General features: G+C 40.8%; 1 protein-coding gene across 2 annotated transcripts in view; it reads left to right on the forward strand.

The window, feature by feature from the left end:
* Positions 1-7,515: 7,515 nt before the first annotated feature.
* Positions 7,516-25,556, forward strand: part of hk2 (hexokinase 2) — a 61,633-nt gene continuing 43,592 nt past the window's right edge. For both annotated transcript variants that reach the window (XM_080045230.1, XM_080045231.1), the window contains exons 1-4: positions 7,516-7,801; positions 9,237-9,399; positions 16,948-17,096; positions 20,372-20,491. In XM_080045230.1, the coding sequence (XP_079901356.1) occupies positions 7,739-7,801; positions 9,237-9,399; positions 16,948-17,096; positions 20,372-20,491 (495 nt within the window). In that variant the 5' untranslated portion in view covers positions 7,516-7,738. The remainder of the gene's footprint in view (positions 7,802-9,236; positions 9,400-16,947; positions 17,097-20,371; positions 20,492-25,556) is intronic.

Genomic DNA, 25,556 nt, shown 5'->3' on the forward strand with positions numbered 1-25,556 from the left:
CGACTTGAGGCGGTTCGTCGAAAGTGTGAGTTCAACTCAATAGTTCCATCGTTCAATGATTTGTTCCTGCTACAGAGGTCACACCCATAGACGGATTATGAGATAATGGGCCCCTGGGCACAGACTCTTAAAGGGCCCCCCACTCCTCCCTATCCAGCCAGGTACACTGACTTTTCCACACAGATACAAACAATTAATGGCAAAAACATATTAAGGAAGTCAGTGTTTCCCACAGGATTTTGGGATACTGTTGGAGGGACCCTGTACCTTGTTGGGGGGTCCGGGGGCATGCCCCCCCTGAATTCTTTTTAGATTTTTAAAGTAAAATGCATCAATCTGGTGCACTTTGAGAGGAAATTTTAGAGGCTATATTATTTTTCAGACTTTACTCTGCAACTGTAAAAACAGTACAGTAGATTGGTCTGCAGACCCATGTTCTATGATGGAGGGGCCCATTTCAACAGATTCAGGGTGGATAGCTACTTTTTATGAACAATTTAGAATTCACACAGAAAGCTTATTTCTGTATGTGTGAGGGGGCCTCATGGAGCCCCTTAGACAGAGCTACTAATGCTGTTGTTTTTAACTTGCTTTTGTATTTCTCCCCTACTAGTTGAGGGGCCCATGATGATCTCTATCTTGTTAGATTTGAATGAGTATCCTTATATTTAGGCTATTCCTTTTTGGACCCTGTTATTGACATGAGTGACATCTCTTTGACTATGCAACATGAAAAGTTACTATCAGTATCTCTGGCTAAGGGCCCCCCTGTGCCCTTGGGCCCCTGGGCCTGTGCCCGGTGTGGCCGTGCAGTAATCCACCCCTGGTCACACCACTGAACACCTTTGTTCCCATCATAGCTCACACAGCATTGATCATAACACTGACCCATCTATAAATCGTTATGAGTTTGGGCTTTTTAATTGTATATCCTGTTTTGAAAACGTCTGTTTTGTGCTTCCTTACTCTTGCTTATTATCCAAATCATCCCATTTAACAGCCTCCTGCAAACACACTCATTTAACCTCAGTAAATGCTTCTCCAGCCCCATCTCTCTGTTCTCAGATGTTCACCCACAAAGCAGGAAGGGCAGTTTAGAATATACTTTTATAGTTGGATTCTTGGAAGAAATTAAGTATGAAACAAATGACCAAATGCACCAAATGCAAGAATGAAGAACAACAAAGATACAATATGGAGGGGGGGGGACAAGAGAGGAGAAGGAAAACTATAGCACATACTAAAAATGGAAGTAAGCCTACTGTTCTGGTGGCCTTTTTGTGTTAGCTGTGTTTTGACATTTTCATCATATTACCTAAATAGTATATTTAACACTATTACCTAAACACTAGGCTTATCTGGCTGCTGCGGCAGCCAGATAGGCCTGGGATGATTACATCACCATTTACAATCATTTTCGTCATTGTCCTGTGTACAGAGAGACATAAAACAACGTTGTGTGTATGGGAATTCTTCTGAGAAAAAAATAGTTCTTATGACTGTGTACGTGTGGACATGGCATAAGACTGGACTCATTCCAAGCTCAATTTTCCACTTTATGCATCTCATCTTATCTTATGTACTGGGGTTCTTTCAGGCGGTTTTTCCAATTTCCAAGCATGAGTAAATAGGGAGGTATATGGCTCCTTTACAAAGAGACAAAGCAGACAAATTCAAAAAAATAAAGTGTGCTTTTTGAATGCGTTCTCCAGCCGGCTCTGGGTTCCCCTTTGTTGAACATTAACCACACAATAGAAAAACTGATGCACACTGCACAGGTGTTTTGAAAAGCAGAATATATTGTTTAAGTGTTTGCGATTGTCCATTTTTGTAGTGTGAGGAGAAAAAATAGATCTTAAGGCTGTATTAATCAAGTAGAATATTTGTAGCAAAACACCAGATTAACCTAAACTCAGTTTACTGATAGGTCAATAGGGTTTGCAAAAGGTCAAACTGTTAGAAAAGACATAGTGCCCTCTGCTGGATCATAAGGGAAACTACTTCAAATAGTCTAATTTTGTTAATTTATTTAACTCCCATGTCCAAAACTTGACTGTATGTCCCTTTTATAGGCACATCCGGAGCAGGTTGGTTAACTAATAGGTTACTGCTGGTGCGGTTCCACAACCAGGTGCCAAGGGCAGTCATAGCACATCACATCAGCCTTTAACAGCTCACCTTGGAAGCACATTGTTTTCAAAAGAGCTGCTGAGGAGGAGCCCCAATCACAGGCCAAGTCGTCAAGAGGCCCACTTACTTACAGGGACTGACTGACAGCTTGTTGTTTGTGGACCTGGCCAAGCAGCTCGAGTGCCCAGACACCATTACACTAACTTCACTGAGACCTGATGTGAGTCTTTTGCTGCAGTCCTGAAGCAAGTGTACATCTCAGAACTGACTTCATTCAGAAGATCAGATCAAAGAAGCACAAGATAGAAAGAGGCCCATACATCAGGAGCTGGTAGAGCAGTGTATCTGAAAGGAATAGAAAAGGTTTACACCTACCTATGGAGGTAGGGGATTTGCAGGAGGAGAACCATCAAGACCGTTTCAGAGGCTGCTGAATAAGGATCCAAAACGGCTATTTATCAGATGCACAGGACTTATTGTATTCTAAACGCATTGATGTTATAGACAAAAAAACATAGCTCACCTGGTAGCATGCATACTGTGAGGGCCAAGTCGCATCGGCCCACGTTCGATTCTGGCCTGGACACTTTGTTGCATGCCTTTCCCTGGATATCCTCTAATCTTATAATTCCCTTCAGACAGAAAGAGAATGCATGGGTCACACATTGGAAGTCCAAGGATCGTGCTGACTGGGATAAGTACCAACTACAGATAAATAAGTGCTCAACTATGAGCAGAATTGCAAAATCCAGCAATTATGAATAATACGTTGCTCATGACTCTAAAAAAAAAATCCAAAATAATTAAATCCAATAATGTATGCGTCAGATTGAATTCTATCTTATCATATACAATTGAATATTGTATAGGATCAAGCCTTTAATCAGTATTTCTCCTCTGTCTTTGCCGGTTATTGTTGTCATATCTCCTTTATCTTCAGGAGAATAACACCTGCTGACGTCAAAGGTGCCATCAGTCATCTACAAGTGCGAAGTGGATCTTCTGTGGATTTCCTCTAACCATTTAATCAAGGCCACAAGAAGCTCTCTCAATTGTAAAATCTTTTCCGTAATGAATGCTTCTTGAAGAAAAAATATTTAAAGATTTGAATAGGAAACCCTTCGGTAAGATACAAGCTATTGCTTACTGCCACCCCCAGTGACCAAACCTAACTTTAAAGCTCACGCTATAAATAGTAATTCATCTGACACCTGGGGCCTCATTTATCAACAGTGCGTAGAAAAGGTTCTAAATTCACTCTTACGAATGAAATTTAGTATGTGCTTAAGTACAAAAAAATCGGTATTTATCAAACGTGCGCTGGCCTATCGTACGCACACCAGTAAGTCATCAATCTTGATAAATCCCACTTGTTCTTAAGTGTCATGCTCGTTCACGCTCAGCCCATTTGCATTCAGAAACGCCTCCAATTAACCATATATGGTCACAACACATCCCTTTATCAACCTGATGTCAATCTGAATGTGTTTTACCCCTCTCCGCCACAATGGTAAAGAGCCGAGGGTAACGAAAAGAAACTTCTCCAACACAGAAATGGAAACCCTTGTAAACGAGGTTGAATCGAAGCAAAACATATTTTGTTGGCGCACTTAGTGCAGGCATTAAAACAAAAGAAAGCTTGCTGCATGGGAAAATGTGATATTTTCGAGCAAGTTGTAAGGCAACGGCATTGTTTGCCGCGATCTGACAACTTTACGTGCAGTCATTCATAAACTCTTTCAATAAAAAAGAGATGAAGATAAGCTCCTAACAACAATAGAGTTAGCCTACTAAGTGAAATGAGTGATTGGCGAGTCTGGCGAGTCACCGCGGCTCGTCCAGCTCACAGCTGAGTGCTGAGACGCACAGAGAGCATCGGAGGGATCCTCCGCTTCAAAACATGTAAACGTGACACATTTAATGAATAATCAATTAGAGCTTACCTAAAAATAAGTGTGCCATATAACTATTTATTGCATTTAGGATGTTAGCTCATTTGGACGCTGTTTTGACCGTCTGTTTTCATTGATGTATTGGCGATATTATTTCAGTTTCATTACTGAGTCGTGATCAGTGTTCTTAAAGAAACTTAGATTATAAAACAAGAGGTCCAAAACACAGATGATGATTAAACAAACAAATGTATGACTTTATATTACCCTAGAAATGCACGGGTGGATTTGACGCGTGGCCTTTATAGATATAGGCTAAAGAGAACGCTGGCGGTTCTAGTGTTAATGCAGACGTTGAAACTCTTAAATGCTTTGCTTTGTGCTTGTAATATCGCTATTCTACCACTAGATTATGTTCGTAAGCATGGTCAGAGTTGTGCTTACATTTACACACATTCATAAGTCTAAGTACATTTTGGTAAATGCCATACTTTGCGTGGCAATGTTCTTACGCCCTACTTACGCACAGATTTGTGCGTAAGTACGGTTGATAAATGAGGCCCCTGGATCACTGCTTATTTCACCATGACGGGTGTTCTGTTAGAGAGGAGTTTCTGCCTGATGTGTTTCTTTTGTAAGGAATGATATAAACTCTGGTTTGGCTTAAAACCTGCAACACAGTACACAGCTCTCTAGCCTCTCAGACAATACTCTCTCAGACATTATCTCAGACTCAGAGGCTTTTTAGGTGTAGGCTGTTCATCACAGTTCCATTCTCTCTCATGCCTCATCATTCTATGGCATCAGGTAGCACAAGGTCATGAATGCACTTAGACTATCCATGTTCGAAAGCCGTTAGCTGGTTGAGATGGAGCCAATTCTAACTTAATATATGCTACTTCAGACATGTACTGCAGGGGTGCCCACACGTTTTCAGCTTGTGAGCTACTTTTAAAATTACTAAGTCAAGAAGATCTACCTACTATAAAAATGGAAAACATATTTATTTAAACATATATTGATCATTCCTTATGTACAATATAAGTTGGTGTACCTTGCATAACTGCATGAACCCATATTGCCAGGCCCGCCTCAACCTGCCATTAGGCCCTGGGGCTGAGAGGTTGCATAGGCTCCCTGAGTGGCCGTCTTACAACACAAAATGTGCAATATTTGTTTTGATTAATAATCAAATAATTTTAAGGTAATACAGTATTTCTCATAGGAATTTGGGAGACTGTGGTGGGGACTCAGAACCTTCTAGGGGGGTCAAGGGGCACGCTCTGCCCGGAAGAAAAATTTGAACCTTTTAAAGTAAAATGTATCAATCTCGTGCATTTTGAGAAGAAAACTATAAGGCTACATCAGCTGTGTCCTATGTAAGCCATGTTGTACCATTTTCTGAAATAAAATGGAGACACAGAATAACCAAAAAGGCTGAAAGAAAAAATTTACAGGTTTAAAAAATCTCTGTGAAGTCTTCGTTTTTTCCCCTCTACAGCAGGGGTTCTCAACCTTCTGCAAGCTGGCCCCCCCCAAAGCTGGGTCATTGCAGTTGGGCCCCCTCCCCCACCGACCCTGACAACACCCCCCCCCCCACACACACACACACACACCACCCTACACAGATAGATAGATAGATAGATAGATAGATAGATAGATAGATAGATAGATAGATAGATAGATAGATAGATAGATAGATAGATAGATAGATAGATAGATAGATAGATAGATAATCTATTGTTATTATCACAAGGGCTAGGCCAGTGGCGCACCTTTGAGTTGAACATTGGGTTTAGGGTTGGGGTCCGGAAATTTCTTATATTTTAACGTTAAATTCTGGTGCACTTTAAAAGCTAATTATGAGATTGTATCAATGAGACACTGAGGAAATGTTTTTTTTTTTTAAATCTCCTTAGAAGAGAAGAAAATAGTAGCCTAAATAGAACATACACAGAATACATTCTACAAGGTATACCTGTTATGAAAAAGCTTCACAAAACAAAGTCTATGATCAATGAGAAACACTGCTGTCTGACAACCCAGTTCAGAGAATGTTTCAACTATTGAGTCTTGGATTTGGAAAGTGGCCAGATTGAGCTCAAAATGCTACCTGCGATTAATGTGCTGTGCAGCCTGAACGCGGAGTTGTGTGTGTCTCAGTGGTGATTCCAGGAAATTTTGACTGGGGGTGGCCAAGGTGGGCCACAGAGCTAGAGTGGGGTGGCCATCGCACCCCTGAATGAATAGCATGTGATATGCTGTACAACCAATTCAAAGATGATTTATAATCCCAAATGCCCAAAATCATGTTAGTATCCATTGTAATGTTTGTCAGAAAACTAAACCCCTGAAGGGGGGTCTGGGGGCATCCCCCCCAGAAGATTTTTTTGTGTTTTTAACATGTAATCTAAGCATTCTGGTGCATTCTGGCGAAGATAATAAAGGAAAAAGTCAATATTTATTTCAGTTCAGATGAATAGTAAAATTATCAAGACAACATAACTTGCTAGCATAGCAGCCAGATGCCTAACAACTGGACAGAGGGACGGATGTCAACTAGCTTTTGACCAAATATCTTGCTAAAAAAATAAACCTTTATTTATGAAATTCTGCCCTAAGAACATGTTCCACTTGCTAACTACAAACTTAAATTTTTTTATTCAGATTTCAAAAATCTGCTGGGACACGTGCCCATACACATGCATGGGTGGCACGCATGTCACAAGCACACTTATGTTGTTTTCAAGACCTTTGCTGACCAGAGACCAGTTCTAGTGGCCACAGTCCTACCATTAATTCAGTACTTGAAAATTGCAAACTGATCTCATATCAGTGGATTGGAGTGTTTGTGTGATGAACTTGGCAACTACCTATCAAAAAAAGTTAAGAAAGAAAAAAAATACATACCATCTCTGAACTAGGCTACATATCAGGAAAATAATAGAAATTACAAAAAAAAAAATAAGATTTATTTATTTTTTTTTCATCCCCCTCGCGCCCCCCCACCGGTTGAGAACCACTGCTCTACAGTATAGCTCAATATAGGCCCCTGATCTTCGTAGCCACGAACAATTTAAAAAATAACAAAAATGTACTTGCGCATAATAGGCCACTGATCTCTGTAGCCTAACGTTCAAACTACATTTGTAGGCTACAATAAATGAAGAGGGGTAAAAAGCACTGTATTGAATTGAACATTTGCTGAAGTGCTAGTCCTACTGTGCCTACCAGATGAATGCAAGTCAAAACTCAAAACACTATCATGTCACTTTCTGATAAAAAAAAGAACATTGAAGGCTTCCCAATAGTGGCATTTTTAGTGAAGCTGCTTTTTGAGACTACAATGCAAAGCACCAGTGAACAGCACGGTGAACAGCCATGGACATATACTGGATTGTTTAGCCTACAAATAAGGATCACACCGCGCCTTGAAATCAGCCAATCAAGCGCCATCGATTGGGAAATACGTCACAAACGACCAACTCCAGGAAGCTGGAAGTTTCTTGTGCGTCTCTGATGTTAACCTAAACCAAACACAGTTTTAATTAACGAGTTTTAGACAAGAAACGGAGCGGCCGCCAAAAAAATCGAGTAGTTTTTGTTTTTCATTTAGAAAAGGTTTCTTTGTTGACAAACTTTGGGCAAGTCTAAAGAACGGGGGACGAGCTGTAGGACGACAAAGACGTAAAGTCGCCACACATCACCAACTCAAAATGTTAGCTTCGAGTCTGCTGGCTAATTATTGCAGCGAAAACTATGATGGCCACGACCAGAAAGTGAGTACTTGTGTAAAACACCCGACTGGTTCTGTGTTTTGGTCATGAAGTTGCATTTTCGGTGGGTGTGTGTGTTGACCTAATGTGAGAACAACTGGAATGGGGGTCAGACAGGTAGCACGACTCTTAGCACGTATACGCATTGATGTTGTCACTTTTCGCGTTGTCTAAATATCCGCCTTTATAATAAAATGTGCCAACTGAAAACTTTTAAGGACAGCACCTGTGTGACAGACGAGGTGTTTTATGCTACCCCTGGGTGTACGAAAGCCACTAGGAACGGGACCGCACTTTGTGAAGTGACAAAGCTCATTCCATACAGTATACAGTTCATTATTGCATTCAGGATTGTATTAAATGTGTAGGCCTAAACACGGCATGTATCATGCTTTGTTTCCTAAAAAATAATCTCTTCAAGGCCTTCCTTACCGATAATGAATAGGCTATCACAAGAGTTCATCATTTAATATTATAGCCTAGACAGTTTCATTAGAAAATATTTTCTTAAATGACAAATAGAAATCCTAGCAGGAAATACTAATTTTCTTTCTTCCCTACTTCTGACAATTATTTATTTACTCTTATTTGCATTAATAATGTTTATTTCGGAGTCTAAACTATCTTGTAATTACAACCTCAGTAACATCTGCATACATAAGGTAGTAGGGCTCGACAGACATTGATTTTGGAGTGCAGATGCCGATTATTTTCAGAGAAATTACGATTTCGATTAAATCGGCCGATTTAAAAAAAGAAAGAAAAATCCCCCAAATATATATTGCAAAAATTTACTTTTTTGAAAAATATACCTTTTTACTGTTGAAAATATGTACAGGAACTTTTTCTTTATTGCAATACGCATTGTCTAAAAAAATAAAGTGTAACAAATATGTCTAAATTCAGACATTATGCATTTTATCTTACTGCACCCAACCTTCTGGAACTCCCTCCCCCCAAACATCAGCATCTCACACTCAATAAACTTATTCAAAAGTCAACTCAAAACTCACCTCTTTAAGGAAGCATAATGACACCTGACTCCAATTCAAACCTTATTTAATTTTTTTCTGTATTTTGTTTTCTTTTTCTACATGTATGATTCTCTATGATAAGTGTCTTTGAATGACCTCCAAAAAAGCACCATATAAATTCTATCAATTATTTTTATTATTAACTGTCAAGCGATGACCAATGCCTCTGCTATATACACCTGCTGATGCTGTAAATAGGCTATAGCATTAAGGCTATTCATTTAGGCTACCTCCAGGGCAGCAATACATTTCACACATTGAAAAAATAAATAAAAAAATCTGCAAAAAAACGGCCGATGCCGATAATTCCGAAATATGCGATAATCAGTCGGGCCCTATAAGGTAGTCCCACATATGACCTCGTAACCCGAATATAATGGTTTCTCCTCTCCACAATGGTTTAGGTGGACCAATATCTGCACAATCTTCAGCTGTCAGATGAGACTGTGATGGATGTGTCCATAAGATTTCGGAGAGAAATGGACAAAGGCCTGTGCAGAGACACCAACCCAACAGCTGCTGTCAAGATGCTGCCCACATTTGTGTGCTCCACTCCTGATGGAACAGGTAATACCCCTTTTTATAAAGGAAATCCCTAGCCTATATGAAATGGGACAGCTACACACAGTGTAAACCTATCAAAGAAAAGATACCACATACTATGTTGTAGGGGTGTACGGTATAGAAGGTAAACCGGTATGAAGTAGCGCTATGATATGGATTTTGACTCTACCGTGTCACCGGTATAGCAGTTAAAGCAGTGATGAGCGCTACCACACAATGAATGCTGGCTGCCGCTACGTCATCGTCAGCCGGCCCGTGTCCAATACATCCATGACAATGCTGCTAGATCCCGTGTCATTCACAAAAAGAAATTGTCGTAGAGGAAACTGGTGGATGTACTGTTACCGTGCTGATCGGCTAATATCACTACTTTTACTTCAGAAGTGTCGGCCAAAACATCGCCCAAAATGTCAAAATATGAAGCATGAGACGAGGAGTAAGGATTTATCCGCTGTTTATTTCCTTCTTTAACATGCACAGCAGCATACAGATCCCGGGAAAAGAACAATAGCAATACGCTCGTGATGACACATTAAACAGCTGTTGCGACCGGCGAATCCCGGCCGTTTAATAACGTGCATAAATTATAACTTATGACAGCGATCGGGAAACTCCATGTACTTACTCAAACAGACGATGCAAAACAAACTTAGGGAAAGCACGTTTTAACCGTGTAATGATAGTTTACTGCGGCAACTTGCACGCTCACACAACTGAGGGAGAAAGAAAAGGAAACTTCACTAACAGAGGCTCCGGCTGACTGACGTCACGGCCGCTAACTGACAGTTATCCGCACTGAACAACTCGCATCTTAAAACACTATAAGAAAATTACAAACACTGTAACCTATAAACTGTGGGGCCTTTTCTACAGAAATGCATTGCATTGAGTTATAGTTAAATCGAACTCACTATATAGAGTACCTTATTTTCCGCACTATAAGCCGCACTGGACTATAAGCCGCAGGTGTTTTAATGTTTAATTACCATATTTGAGAGTTCGTGCGCAGAGGGGATTGTCGGGAAAGAGGTGGCTGCTTGAGGAAGCTCCCATTTATTAACAATTCAACAAACAAGTTGCATATTTGCATAACGTATTCAAGTGTTACCATTTAGTACAATAGTAGCTAGTACAGAACATATACTGTGCTGTGTAATTATTATATTATTAGCTGCACCGTTATATAAGCCGCAGGGTTGAAAAATGGGGAAAAGGCGCTGCTTATAGTCCGAAAATTACGGGAACTTCATACACACAGTCAGCATCGAGTGCTTTACATATACAAACATATTGACCCCTCCCCTACCCATCCACAGAGCAGAACATTGCAGATTGCACAATAAATGTTGTTTACATTCCTCTGTAGGGGAGACCGGGGGCAAGTGTAACACATTCTTAGTTTTTGATTTTATCAAAAACATCTTGAACAATTTGGATAAATTATTCTATGTTGTATTACTGTGCTCTACTTGTTAATATAAATTGTATTTCTTTTATAAGCAATAGATGTCTTATTAATACAAGAGTATAGTCATACAGTAATAGCAAGTATTTTACCCCTTCCCAAGCATTCATTTAAAGTAGGGATGCACCGAAATGAAAATTCTTGGCCGTAACCGAATAAAATTAAACGGTTGGCCGAAAGGCTGAAACCGAATACCGAAAGAGGCTTTTTCAGTTTTGTTTATTTATTTTGCCAATTCTTTCAACATTGCATATATGAACTCCCAAATGTTCTCCTTAAACATCTACAACTAAAAATCAACCCTAAATAAATAAAGAAACAGTAAAACCTTAAAATCTAAGAGTAAAATTAACATTTTACTAGGAATTTATTTGTGAACCACTCATTGATTTGTACCTTGACTTATATGAGGATGAATCTACAAAAAGATCGATTTATTGCCTTTATTTTGAATGTTTTGCAGTGCAGGTTGAGTTGCATCAAAGCCCTAATGATCATAACAATGAAAGGCTTTAAACGATGTCCATGCTTAGGAAGTGATTGTAACTATTTCGGCTGTAGACTGAAACTAACGGGGGGAGCCTGCTCACTGGACATATTCTTAAGTTGCGCAGTCAGTTTGCCGACATGGATCTGTGTGCTCAGGCTCGAGAAATGCAATCAGATCCTAGGAGTCTTTCCCCCCCAACAGGGATATCTCCGGTTATCATTTTAGCCGTCAAACCAGATTTTTTTTTGCGCTGCGGCTCTCACCGGCGAGATGTCACTGTGCGAATTAGGGCTGGGCGATATATCGAATATATGCGATGTATCGCGAGATGTTCTCTACGGGATGTATACAATGACCCTGTCGCGACCATCGAATACAAATTGGCACGTAATGTGCTTTTTTTTAGCCGCCGCCGCCACCACCAGCAAACTCGCTGGTGTTCGCTTCTCTCGCTCTTTCCTGTGGCTCTCTGCCTCACAGACTCACTCCCCCCTCCCAACCAGAGTCTCCTGGGCGCGCACCTGTGACGTAGTCTGTAGTACGCCCTGTGTGTGTTTACTTTTATCTCCATGTGAAAACAACGAGAGGGGGGGGAAAAAGACGAGGGCTCTTGTGCTCTTATGATAGCCGAACGAGCGGGTGGAGGGAGGCACGCATGACGGCGATGGTGGCCGTCGTTCATTGCATGGACCTTTTTTGTAGGTCCATGCTTAAGAGAAGAAGGCTACACAGGCGAACGACCGGGGGAGGCGGGCGCACATGACAGCAGCGGCCGCTGTCACAACACAGCCTGCCCTGGTCCTTATGAGAGGAAGGCTAGTGGCTACACATGCGAAATAACAGGGGAGGCGGGCGCTTGACAGCATAAGCGGCCAATGTACAGAGCCTGGTCCTTATGAGAGGAAGGCGAACGAGCGCCGGGGGGGCGGATTACTCCGACTTCACGCAGAGTTTTTGGTCCAACATCACACAACCACGGCATCACATTTATTACGGGCAGCCTCTTATAATAGGTCCATGTCAGCACCAAGGGAGGTGCACACCGTTTATTAACTAAAAGTCTGTGTAAAGTAGGCTACATTTGCGAGTATTTTTTTATAAAATAAAACATAGTGTTTTAGTGATAATGCAGGAGGGCTAGATCAATAGGTATGAATAGCATCCAGGAATGGTGCATCGGTTAGAATGCAAGGAATGATGATGGTGATGAGACTTTGCTTTCTTTAGACTATATTATTCTCAGCCGTATTTATTTAAATCCTCTGATTGTCTTCCAGTTTTATTTTCATGAACTCAATACAGGAGGATTAAACAATAAGGAAGGTAACAGAGGGACGATGAGCCACCTGCTGGTTGCGCTCGCATGAATCTCTCTCGGACTAACAGGCAGAAAACTAAACTTAAAGATCCCATATTATACACTTTTCGGTACTATTATACACCATATTATATGGTCTTAGTGGTCCCTAATACGTTTTTCTTTAATTGTTTGCTGAAAAAAACTTTCAGATAATTTATTGTACTATGCTGATGTTCAGCTAATCTCACAATGGCCTATTTTTTAAAAAGAGCTGCAGCTCCCCTCGTAAATATACAATCTTTGAGCTCCCCCCGCCCCCTGTCCGGAAGCGAAGCCAGATACGCCTCGCCCTCTGTCTGTCAGGGCCGTGGACCAATAAGAAATAGGGGTGTGGGCTGCACAGTGGAAGCTTCTGGCTTTCCAGTTTGTGAGGTCAGAAACGAGGAGAATTCTGACTGGAGTATATTGGGGGGGGGGGGGAGGGGTGGGGGTTTCAGAAAGGGGGAGAGTGAGAAAAGGAGAGTGTTATTTTTTAAAATATTTTGGCAGTCTCTAGGCACATCGTGGACCCATGGATATGTTAGAACACATTTAAAAAGTGCATTTAGCATAATATGTGACCTTTAACTTATACACTATAGACTGGGAGCAACTGCTCTTAAAGCGACAGTAACCATTATAAATGTCAGAGCCTTTTATACACATAAGCCCCTTTTACACAGAGATTGCAGCATATTGACGGAACTACATCACTCCAAAATGCCGGCTTTGCTTGCTTCTGTGTTATTTACACAGAACCAAGCAACGCCGGCCTGCTGGCGCATCAGTAGCTCCTTTTACACAGCGTTCCGGAATGAAAGAGGTGCTTGTAAACAGCGTCAGGTGTGACGTAAACATTTAGCGCCGCGCCGGTCAGCTGCTTTACAACAACAACCGGCCGGTGAATTGAGAGCAGAAGTGCTGGAGCTTGCAGTAAGAGGGCCGTATTTTACTGTCCCCACGATGTGCCAGTTGATCTCGCTACGCGCTGAGTCCAACATCACTGGGACTGTTAACCAAACTGACAAAATCAATCCGCTTCACCTCTGTGTCTGTGTGTGTGTGTGTGTGTGTCTGTGTTTGTGTGACAGGTTAGTTGTGAGCGAGTCTCTTTGTGAGGGCAGAGATCTGCCAATCAGACATAAACATACACATACACACAGTGTGTGAAGTCACGTTACTGTAGGCAGAAATAAAGTGTGGATATACGCTCAGACTATAATAGGATAATAATAGCGGCGGCGATCCGGTCGCCGCCTAGCTTAGCCTAGCTTATTACATGGCACTTTGAGAATCCTATGTAAATCACAGCATTCTACAGATCTGTTATTTCCAGCAAGACAGACCGCTGTCAAGGGTATAATGACCGTTGCTAAGGATCTACGTCATAGTTTTGATGGATAGACAAAAGTCTATAGATAGTCTACAAACAGGGCTACTACTCGTTCAGAAAACAATGGAATACTTTTTCAACATGACTTTGCATGTATCAGGAGAGCAGGGAACACAGGAGTCATGGTTAATGTCCGACAGGAATCCAGTCAAGACGACGTGAGTACGTTTGGCCGCATATTGACAGTTAGACAGTAACTTCAGGCTGCAGCCCGCAATGTAAATGTTCCGCAGTAATTTTCTCCGTGAATTGTGTTATTTATGTTGGGGGATAATGCTTTGTTAGCTAGATGGAGCTCTTGTTAAACATATTGGCCGATTAGAATTATTATTTGTAGAGTGTGCGAGTCTTGAGTTGTTAGCAAAACAGTAGCTCTGTGGCTAACGGCTGAGCCGGAGCCTTCAGTCAGCTGAAGCAGACAGTCTAGCGGGGCGAGCAGACTATTCCCCCGTTACTAGGTCGTATCCTTGGTCGTTCCTATTTACTGGCGTACTGAACTACGTTTTAGTTACATAAGAACCTAGTGGGTTTGAAATGACTATTCCAGTTATTAGACAAGGTCTCAGGGTTGCTGGGGAAGTTGTTTTTTGTTAAACTCTTCTAGGTTGGCCGCAGCTTGACATAGTAACCGTTGCTACTGAGTGAGTTCCGACCGTGTAGCGGACTGTTTTTGGCTGTTAAAACAACATGTTGCTTCAATGAATTGCTTTATTTTTTGTAGTAGCCATGTACTAAGCGGGATAACGTATAGCGAACGGGTCACTTGCTAGAAATAAAGACCTTCAAGCTGCGCGGAGGGCTCTTGAACGTCAAACGCCCCCCTGTTCCGCAACAACAAGCTGGAGCATTTAAACAGAGAGGCGGAACTGATTGTGTCGGGAATCTTACTACCTCCCGAGGTAGTAAAATTCCCGGAACAATCTCTCGCACCTTTCTTCCCTCGTTCCGCAACGGTCGTATTTAAACAGCAGGGCGGAGGGCCGAAAGGCCGGCATATTCCCGGCTTTCACTGGCTGTGTAAAAGGGGCTATAGACTACTATTATGGAGCAAAACCTGTTCTGCATTTAAAGTGTGGCTGCTATCTTCAGGGGTTTATTGGTGATAAACAATTAGTAAGTGGTTGTAATGAGTCATAATTAGTGTTCTCAGTTTACAGATTAACAGAAGATGGAAAAAACTGTTTCCAAATAAAATAATGCTGGATCCATTGTATGGGAGTGGAAGGATGTGGAATAATCAATACAATGTGCAAACTCTTTGCCATGTGCAAGTTTCAAATTGTTCCAATAGAAAGCACTAAAGAATATAAACAAGATGTTGTTTCATGTAGCCTAATGCATCGTTAGTGCCGACACATTTTGTAGGGACTATTAAAATCATATTACTGGTGTGATGCATGTTATGCAACAAATAAATTAAATTGAGCATTTAGGATGTGCTCTAGAGGAGATTTTAAATATATTGTGTATCGAGATTATAGTAAAAAAATATTGAGATATTGATTTTAGCCCATATCGCCCAGCCCTAGTGCGAATGACACCATTACCAACCGTCACTGAGTTTCACCGGGTCAATCGCTGCTTTGTTCGCGCAAGGCTTTTGTGATTTAACATCAGTCTTGGACAGGCGTTTTAACTTAATGCTGCTTAAAGCATTGCACTGCGCCGTGTTTTGCTCCCACATACTGGACTCTGACATTTTCATGCACGCACCTGACAGACTGCTCCTGCTGCGCGCTCACGAAGAGACGTGGACTCGCATACACGGTTACGTCTCTCTTTACGTCCATTTCCTGGTTTACAAGCGCGCAGCTCTTTTAAATAAATATTTCCTTATTGTCTTTTAGTTTGTCAATTTTCAGTAATCTTGTTCGGCCTTTTAACTGTTTCGGGCCGAAACCGAAAATGACTTATTCTGCCATCTTCGGCCGGTGCATCCCCAATTTAAAGATAAATTAATATACCGTGATATAGTACCGTTACCGTCTATGCTTCAAATAATACCGTGATATACATTTTAGACCATACCGTACAGCCCTACTATGTTGCTACATATGGCAGGCTTTAGACAGGAGGGATTTGCAGGATTTTATTTATTTTGAGCAATGTCTTTACAAACAGCTTCAATAGGCTAGCAAACTATTAGGGGTGGGAATCTCTTGGCACCTCACGATTTGATTCCGATTCAGAGGTCTTCGATTCAAAATCGATTATCAATGCATCTTGAAGAATTTTTTTTTTTACGTACATACCCATGTGTGATTTTCAAAAACATATTTATATACAGATCTGAGTTTGTTACTCTGTTTTATGAACCCTTCAACAACATATACAAACCCTTTTAATAGGGTACAAGTCAGAAGGATCAATTGCACCAAACATAAGTTGTGCGTGCAGTACTAAGGGAATAGGAAAGTTTGGAATGTTTTATTTCTAATCATGTTTTTCATTCGCTTTCTTAATGTGTGCTCTATACTTGATGTATTTTAATCTTGCTTCTGTAAAGCACCTTGAATAATAAACTTGCCTTGCCTTAGCCAGAAAATGGCAATTTAAAAACATTACATTCAGTTCTTGGTAATTGTGATCTTCATTGATTATTTTCGTTTTTTCCCCCTATACTTTTCTGAGATGTACCAGACCAAACAATTAATAATAAGTCAAGACAATAATTTGCCTATTAAGTTGTTGCGCAGTTGCAACCCCACTTATGAAGCAATATACTGTACATTCCTGGCAAAGATTTGTTGCAATCTTGCTGATGGATAATCAGAGGTGGCAAAAGAACAAAACAGTGCTTCAGCAAGAAGACTGCAAGCTGATGTGTATATAATTATATATTTTATTCCCTTTTCTGTTCAAAGAGCAAGGTGAATTCTTGGCCCTTGACCTTGGTGGATCCAACTTCCGAGTGCTCCTGGTCAAAGTTATGGCTAATGGCAAGCAGAAGGTGGAGATGGAAGATCAGATTTATACCATTCCTGAACACCTAATGAAAGGCAGCGGGTCCGAGGTAAAAGGCATTACACACTACACACAGCTAATATCCCAAAACAGCACCGTTGTGGCCTGTCACCTGTGGTTAACGTGCACCACCACTTTGGTTGTCAGAGAGACTTATGCCTCGTTTCCACCGACTAGAGCAGTCGGTCTGGTTATTTTTGCTTTCCATTTGCCAAAAGTTGGGTAGGGTACGGATATAGGCGCGCCTAACCGCTCTAAGCCGCTCCTATTTTTGGTACTCCTCCGTTGGGTTACCAGTCGCCTGAAAGGGTGCCGATAAGGTGAAGCTACACAGTGCAGTCCGTTTGTTGGTCGAAAGAATCATTTCTGCCGAGTGTAGTCACCTCGGCAAGAGTGAAGAGTCTTGTGTTTTGGCGAAAAAACGTGAGCGCAGCACTAGGGGTGGGAATCTCTTGATTCGATTCCGAGGTCAACGATTCGATTCAAAGTCGATTCTCAATGCATCTCGATGCAATTTTTTTTACGTACATACCTTTTGTGTGATTTTCAAAAATATATTTATATACACATCTGAGTTTGCTACTCAGAGTTTGCTAATCACTTCCTACTTTTGTGATGATCATTAAATACAATCAACAGATGAATTATCTTCTCTAATATTGTAATAGAGAAAAAGCTTTTCTTGTCACAAATATGACTTTCTATGAACAGTGCAATAATCAATGCAGCTTGCATTTCAACACAATATGGAAGTGTGTAAAAACTAAACTGATTCAGTAAAATTTTCTTTCTACTCTTGTGAATCATGTTTCTATAGGATTTCTATTCTATTATTTTCTGTCATTTCAACACATTGTACAAAAAGTTTGGCTTGGAATTCAGCTCTCATACAAAAACGTAAACAAACACAAAGCCAGAGCAGGGGCCTGTTTCAGGTAGCTGGTTTTGAGGCAACCCAGAGTTTGTTCGCTCTGAGTTGGTGGAAACTCTGGGTTTTCCGTTTCAGGTAGAAGGTTCAGTGCAACCGAGAGTCAGTTACTGCGGCAACATACGCCGTGGGTCTAACCTGCTGGATAGGTGGTTAGACCTACCCTGAGTTTGTTTTCACTTTACGCTGCAGCTCCGACTGAAGAAAGAGTGTCACTGTCACACGCGTCCCTGTACAGTTTGAAGCAAAATCACTCTATAGAAATCTCCATCGGGATGTTTTTATCATTTCCTGATGATTTTACGTTTGACCAATCATTTATCTGATCAGTAGCCTTGTTCTCAGCCCTCGGTCCGTTCATATAGGCGGCCACCTTACACATCGTGACATGCTCTACATTCAGATTAATAAACCTATTTGTAGCCTATTGTATGTTTTTTAACGTCTGTGCCACTGAACAGATTTATGTCAGGTGGATTCATGTAACGCTGCGGCTGCACGCGATCGTTGTAGTTCACTTGTGCGATCCTAAAGTCACAGACAAGCCTCGTTAAATAGCCTAATATGAATATAAAAATTATATAATAATTTAAACTGTGATCACTTGAGGAAAATGGATCTGGTAATAAATCAATCAGGCTCTTCAATGGAAACTGTCACCTAATGTGTCTTGACGTTAATGTATTTCACTCCCCATTTAAAAGAAGCGACAGTCTGTTCTGTTTACTGCACAGTAGGCTTTAGGCACTATCAGTAATGCTGTGCCGCGCCAGCTTTATTACTTTACAGCTGATATGCGTAACTTTTTAAGATAGACTATGGCTTCTCATACGGAAGCGAAATGATTATCTTGACAAAAAATGTTTGCTCTGTTTTTTTCTGAATTGCCGAGGAGATTAGATCAGAGTTATGAGACAATATCCCGTTAATTCTTCTCCATAGGCTACCATAAGCTCATTCGTTAATATTTCTAACTCTAGTGGGAGGAGCGGAGATTTCTTTTTTTCTTTTTTGAGAAGTGGAGAAGTGGGAGGATCAATCATTTGTTTCTTCTGTTTCCATGGTGAATCATGTTATCAGCGATCCATTGACGATGGCTTTTATGCACACGCTCCACCCAGAGTGAACACGCTCAGAGTTGATTAACCCAACGCTGATCCACTGTTCTGAAACCGAAAACCCAGAGTTGCTTATCAACCCTGCGCTCTGAGTTTACCAACTCAGAGCGCAGGGTTAAACCCAGAGTATGTAAAACCAGCTACCTGAAACAGGCCCCAGGTCATATGGGTTTGCTGCTCTCAGCCCTTTTGTCGCCACTTTTAACAACTTGCACTTGTGTGGTGTGCATGCGCAGTGAATACTAATATTAAATACTAGTAAAAAAAACAAATTTTTTATATTTTTTATAAATCGATTATTAACTTTTATGAATCGATTCGGAATCGTTCGAGAGAGAATCGCGATTAATCGGAAAATCGATTATTTTTCCCACCCCTACGCAGCACTGTTTATTGTGTTGTGTTTTTCCTCCTCATTAAAATAATCAGTGTGTGTCCCACTGCTACGATGTCACGTAGGTGCCGCAGCCAGCGCCGTTCGCTCACTGTCTCTGTGCTTGCACCGAGCCGTCTCTGTGCATTTACCGGCGTAATACTCTCACGACACTAGGGGAATAAATAAAGAAGCGGCTGGTTTGAACAAGCAAAAAAGGAGAAAATATTAGTATAACATAGTTGTTAAAGGTCACATATTTTGCTGATTTTCTGGTTCAGAATTGTATTATGGGATTCTTCTACAAACTGTTTTCATGGTGTAGTGTCCAAAAAAACCTTGATATTTCTCAGTGTTGAATTTTCTCTTTTTAGCCTCTACCTGAAACGCTCCGTTTGAGGGCCTGTCTTAAGCACCGCCTTCCAAAAAGCCCAGTCTGCTCTGATTGGCCCTGAATCTAACTGCCTGTTTGGATCTAACTTCCAGTTAGATTTCCTATTAAGTTATGTAACTGAACTAAGTTCACTTAAGAATACGGTGGTCGGTTAGGACGTTACATTGAACAGTACACCTTTTTATAATCTTTTTTTGTACAGACAGTAAGACGGACAACAACCCATTTTTATTCCCTTGTGGGAAATATTATTTACTACTCAGTAGTAAAATAATACATTTTGTTTAGGACTGCAATAAACATCCATCTACAAACACTTGTTTCCTATTATAATCATTCACCTATTATTTCTTGTCTTGTTGCTACAGGTTTGATTCCCATGTTGCTTGGCATTTCATCCCTTTGAAAAATGTAAACTGGAAATGTTAAGCTCTTGGTTAATTAGAGCTGAGTAAACTGGAAATGTTACGCTCTTGGTTAATTAGAGCTGACCTTTTTCTTTCTCCTGCAGTTATTTGACCACATAGCAGATTGTCTGGCTGATTTCATGGAGAAGTTGGGTATAAAGGATAAAAAGCTTCCTCTGGGATTCACCTTCTCTTTTCCCTGTCAGCAGACCAAATTGGATGAGGTGGGTAAAGCTTTCTTTATGTACTTCAACTGATTATTTAACCATAAGTAACACTTTCACTATTGTCTTGTGAAAACCCCTGGTGTAGCATGTCAGTATAACATACAGTGACCTTTAGTGCAGCTTTGTTAAAGCCTTGTAAAAAAACAGAAACAGGTACCAACAACAAGAATACCAGATCCATCAAACCAACCAGAGACTAAATGGATTTATTATAAAGCATTACACAAAAAAATCCCCCCTTTTGTATCTGCATTTTTACAAAGGTGCAATGCAAAAAAGGCAAAATCATGACCAATGCACCAGCGGGCAATGGGAGCATACCTGTAGCTACATTACAGTGTTTCCCGCAGGATTTTTTTCAGCAGTTTTTGTACCCTTTAAATTTTAATGCATGAATCTGGTGCACTTTGAGAGGAGAATATGCACTTAAATCCCATTCAAGGAGTCTTGTGTATTACTATAGATAGGATAATTGATGCTGACTCTTAAACAAGTTTAACCCTATTAACCCTAGCCCCTAAGCTGTTTTTGAGATGTTTTAGTTTGCCTGGATTTATTCTCTTATTAAGATTGCATTCATCACCCCTTTAACGCACATCAGTCAAGAATCCCAAAGATTATTTATTTGGGCCACAACCTGGACTGTAAGAATATCTGCTGCACTGATGTCGTTTGAATGTAGGAAATATCAATTAGACCAATCACACTAAGGTCCAGACATGTACCCTGCGTTCCGAATCGCATACTCTTTCTTTTTTCTATTCTACATACTACATCCGACGATAAAAATAATCTAGTTATGATGCAGTAGGCATACTATTGGGACCTACTTTTACTCTTTTATTTCATCATAACATTGCGCCTTGATCTGGCCTCTTTTTTTTATATCCGTTTGTATATCCCGTTTGTTTTCATATGGAGGCTTCGTTGATGTGACGTCACTTCACGTGCGCACCGGATTGTGGGTCAGAATCGCCCAAATAGGATGCTGTTTTCAACACTAACAATCTTGGCCGGATGAAGTAGGACATCCGGGTACTTCTAACCAACCTAAATCTGTCCAAAGATTTTTTTTTAACTAAATTGATATGCAAATGATTTTTATAGCAGTGGCGGGAAAAATATAGCAGCAGCGGCGGCACGCTGCCAGGGTTTTTCCTGCATAGAGACATTTTCGGCGCCCGCCAAAGAGGATTTATTCAGCGCCAAAGATAAATCACCAGCGCCAAAATTATAAAGATTCAAATACATTTAGCAATTTAAAATCTCTCCAAACTGATCCCTCATCCTTCTTATAGAGCTGGGCAATGACTTGAATTTCAATTTCCATAGCTATTACGGCTTCCCTCAATCATGAAAACAAAATAATCGTAATAAAACTATCATTGTTCCGCACGCCGTGGCATGCAGGCTTTTAAATGCAGCGAACCCTTGTTTCGGCTGTGCGCTCCGCTCGGCCCCTCCCTGACCTGATAGTTTAGCTTTTTTTCAACTTCTAGAAGACCTAAAACTAATTGTATTGTCTGAAAACACTTCAGACTCACAACAGACTAAAATAATGTGCAAGATAAGTCACACACGGACACCATCAGCGGACACGCAAGTCACGTGACATATACCAGGGTTCCCGCGGATCCTTAAAAAGTCTTAAATTCATAAATCTAAAAATAAGGCCTTAATTAGCATTAAAAAGTCTTAAATCCATCTTTCAAAGGTCTTAAAAATGTTAACACATGGTAAGTAGGATTTTATGACTGTAATTGGTCTCAAATCTAAAATTAATACGTAACATTTTTTATTTTTTTAATAAATTGCCGAATAGTTTAATGTCGCGCAATCACGAGAGCGGAACATGGACATATAAAGAAAGGTTCGGAACCAACAAAACATTTGTTTGCGGCCGTGACTCAGAGCAGACGCACGTCGTTCAGGTAGCAGTAGCAGCATGAGTAGCAGTCGGCCCGCATCATGGGAAAGTGTAAATTCAACATTATTTGGCTGTCCAACAAGGATTTTTCTGCCTGGCTGAAACCGGTACCCGGCAATTTATACGAGGCACGTTGTACATGCACAGCGCGAAACACAAAGCCTCAAAATCAAGCTGTCAACAAACGCCAGGTATTTCCCTGTTCTGTTCTACTCGTCGTGCCGTGCCTCCACCCCTCCATGCTCCACCTCCGATATCAACAACCGGGACAGCAGCACCAAATCTCCAGACAATGTTCGGTTGCACGCGTACTAGGGATGAGCCCGAATCCGAACGTGTGTAGGCTATTCGGAAAAGCACGGATAATGAGATCGATCGATAGTCTCGTTATATTCGGGGGAAAAATATTTATTTATTAAGCGCTAAATTGACGCAGCGCGTGCTGCCTTAACTATAGTGGCACCGATCAGCTGTTCATCTCCGCTGCCGCGGCGGAGAGGAGAAAGACCGGCTGCATTTATGCATGGCTCCGTTACCCGCGGTCTCTCTCCATTCCGCTGGAATTTTCTGCAGCCCGTGTCACAGTCAGCCCTTCCTGCCTTTCATTTATTTCAGACCTCTGAACATGGACCACGTCCAGGGCCGCTGCTACGCTTTTGGGTGCCCTAAGCAGAAATTGTCAGTGATGCCCCCCCCCCCAAAAAAAAAAAACACCCAGAAGCTCGCGTCCGCAGGGCGCGAGCGAAATTTTTTTGCCATTGCAAGATCTCTGCGACTGCTTTTTGGCACATTTGCCAGCATTTACTAACAGAAAGAACAGCTTAACTTGTGAAAAAACTGCCTTTGCAAAGGAATTGAGTGATAGGATCATAGACTGATTATGAGATAATGGGCCCCTTGGCTTACACTCTTAGAGGGCCCCCCACTTGTCCCTATCCAGTCAGGTACACTGAATTTTCTACACGGATACATACAATTAATGGCAAAAACATATTAAGGAAGTCAGTGTTTCCCACAGGATTTTGGGGTATTGTTGGAGGGACCCTGTACCTTGTTGGGGGGTGGGTGGAATTTTTTTTACCTTTTTAAAGTAAAATGCATCAATCTGGTGCACTTTGTGAGGAAATTTTAGAGACTAGAGAGATATCAAATCCTGAGATGCAGAAGGAACATTATTTTTCAGATTTTTCTTAAACAGGTAGCACTCTTTTCTCTGCAACTGTAAAAACAGTAGATTGGTCTGCAGACCCATGTTCTATGATGGAGAGGCCCATTTCAACAGATAAAGGGTGGATATGAACAATTTAGAATTCACACATATAAAGTTTATTTGTGTATGTGTGAGGGGGCCTTCAACCCCCTTAGACAGAGCTACTAATGCTGTTGTTTTTAACTTGCTTTTGTATTTCTCCCCTACTAGTTGAGGGGCCCATGATGATTTCTATCTTGTTACATTTTAATGAGTACTTATATTTAGGCTATTCCTTTTTGGACCCTGTTATTGACATCAGTGACTGAGCTCTTTGACTATGCAACATGAAAAGTTACTATCAGTATCTCTGGCTAAGGGCCCCCCTGAGCCCTTGGGCCCCTGGGCCTGTGCCCGGTGTGCCTGTGCAGTAATCTACCCCTGGATAGGTTACACAATTAAGAAAAAACAACGATGGGCCTGTTCATAACTAATTTATATATTTTTTGTAATGTAATGATTATCATGAACTTTAAAAAAAAAAAAACTATTTTGGGGGGCCCCCGGACCATCTCTTTTTTCTTTTTAATTAAAAAAAAAAAAAAAAAAAAAAAAAAAAAAGATTATAATTATAATTTTTTTTTTTTTTGGGGTGCCCCCCCAGGAACTTGGTGCCCTACGCAGTCTGCGTACTCTGCGTATAGGGAGCGGCGGCCCTGACCACGTCTCTCTAGTAGCAGGCAGCGGGCTGTATAATGCTATTAAATAGACAAAATCGATCTTTAAATATTCGATATGTGACGCTTCGCCTGTTTAGTTCATACAATCTGTTTATAACTAAGAGATAAGCTGAAAAAAGTATAATCTTTGTGCGTTGAACACTTGTAGAGCACTAAACGCTGTTTCCTGATCCAAAGTAATTATTCATTGAACCAAGTTAGAAAAAAAAGGGAGAGATAGAGCAACAGATTGAGTGAGAGAGTAGAGGGAAATAAATTGTGCAAAATAGATCGATTTGATCTCGGATCGATATATCATAAAACTTTGTCGAGTTAAAAATAAAAAGAGATTAAAAAATTAAATAAAACAGACAAATTGAATTACTGTGATGTAATACTGTTCTTTTTCAGATTCTGAATGTTCATTATATCCCCCAGTCAAAGGGCTAGTGGGGCTCAGACAGTTCATATAACTTATAATGAGAGAGAGAAACGGATGAAAAGTACAGTATGAGGTAGAAATGTATCTCATAATTAATGATATGCCAATATTAAATCAGTTTGATGCACTGAAGGGACAATAATTGCAACAAAAAAAAAATCAGACATAAGCCCCGGCCATTTCCGGCTTCATATCCGAATACAGATACATATACAGATTATTTTGTTGGTTGAACAGATTCAGATAATGACGTCTACGCTGAAAGCAGAGTTACTGTGGTGTCTGACCACCGAGACAATACATTTTTCCTTTGGTCTGTTGGTCTTAAATTTCATTTCAAGTGGCATTAAAAAGGTCTTAAAAAGTCTTAAATTTAACTTGCATTAAGCTGTAGGAACCATGTATACGCGACCGTGAGAGAGAGAGACAGAGAACAAGAGGAGCAAAAAGGCATATGCGTCCATGTCTGCACATCAAACTTCGCAACCAATTTCTTTACTCACTTAAAGTCGATTCATAGTGGTCTATGACCAAGCAATAAAAGAATAAAAAACACAGGAAGTTTAAGGATCCTTGACTCCTGCAACCACAACAGTCAACACTGTACAATGCAACTGCCCATCCAGCCAGCTCCATGATGAGATATAAATAAATCATGCCCTTAGATTTAATGCTAGCAAAAGACGTGCCCTATCAACACCAGTGGCGGGCCGTCAGGGCCAGCAAAGCCTTCTCTGCTGGCCTAAAGACTTTCATAAAAACAAAATTATATAATATTAATAAAT

The sequence above is a fragment of the Ammodytes marinus genome, assembly GCF_949987685.1.
Source record: "Ammodytes marinus genome assembly, chromosome: 2".
Lineage (NCBI taxonomy): Eukaryota > Metazoa > Chordata > Actinopteri > Uranoscopiformes > Ammodytidae > Ammodytes > Ammodytes marinus.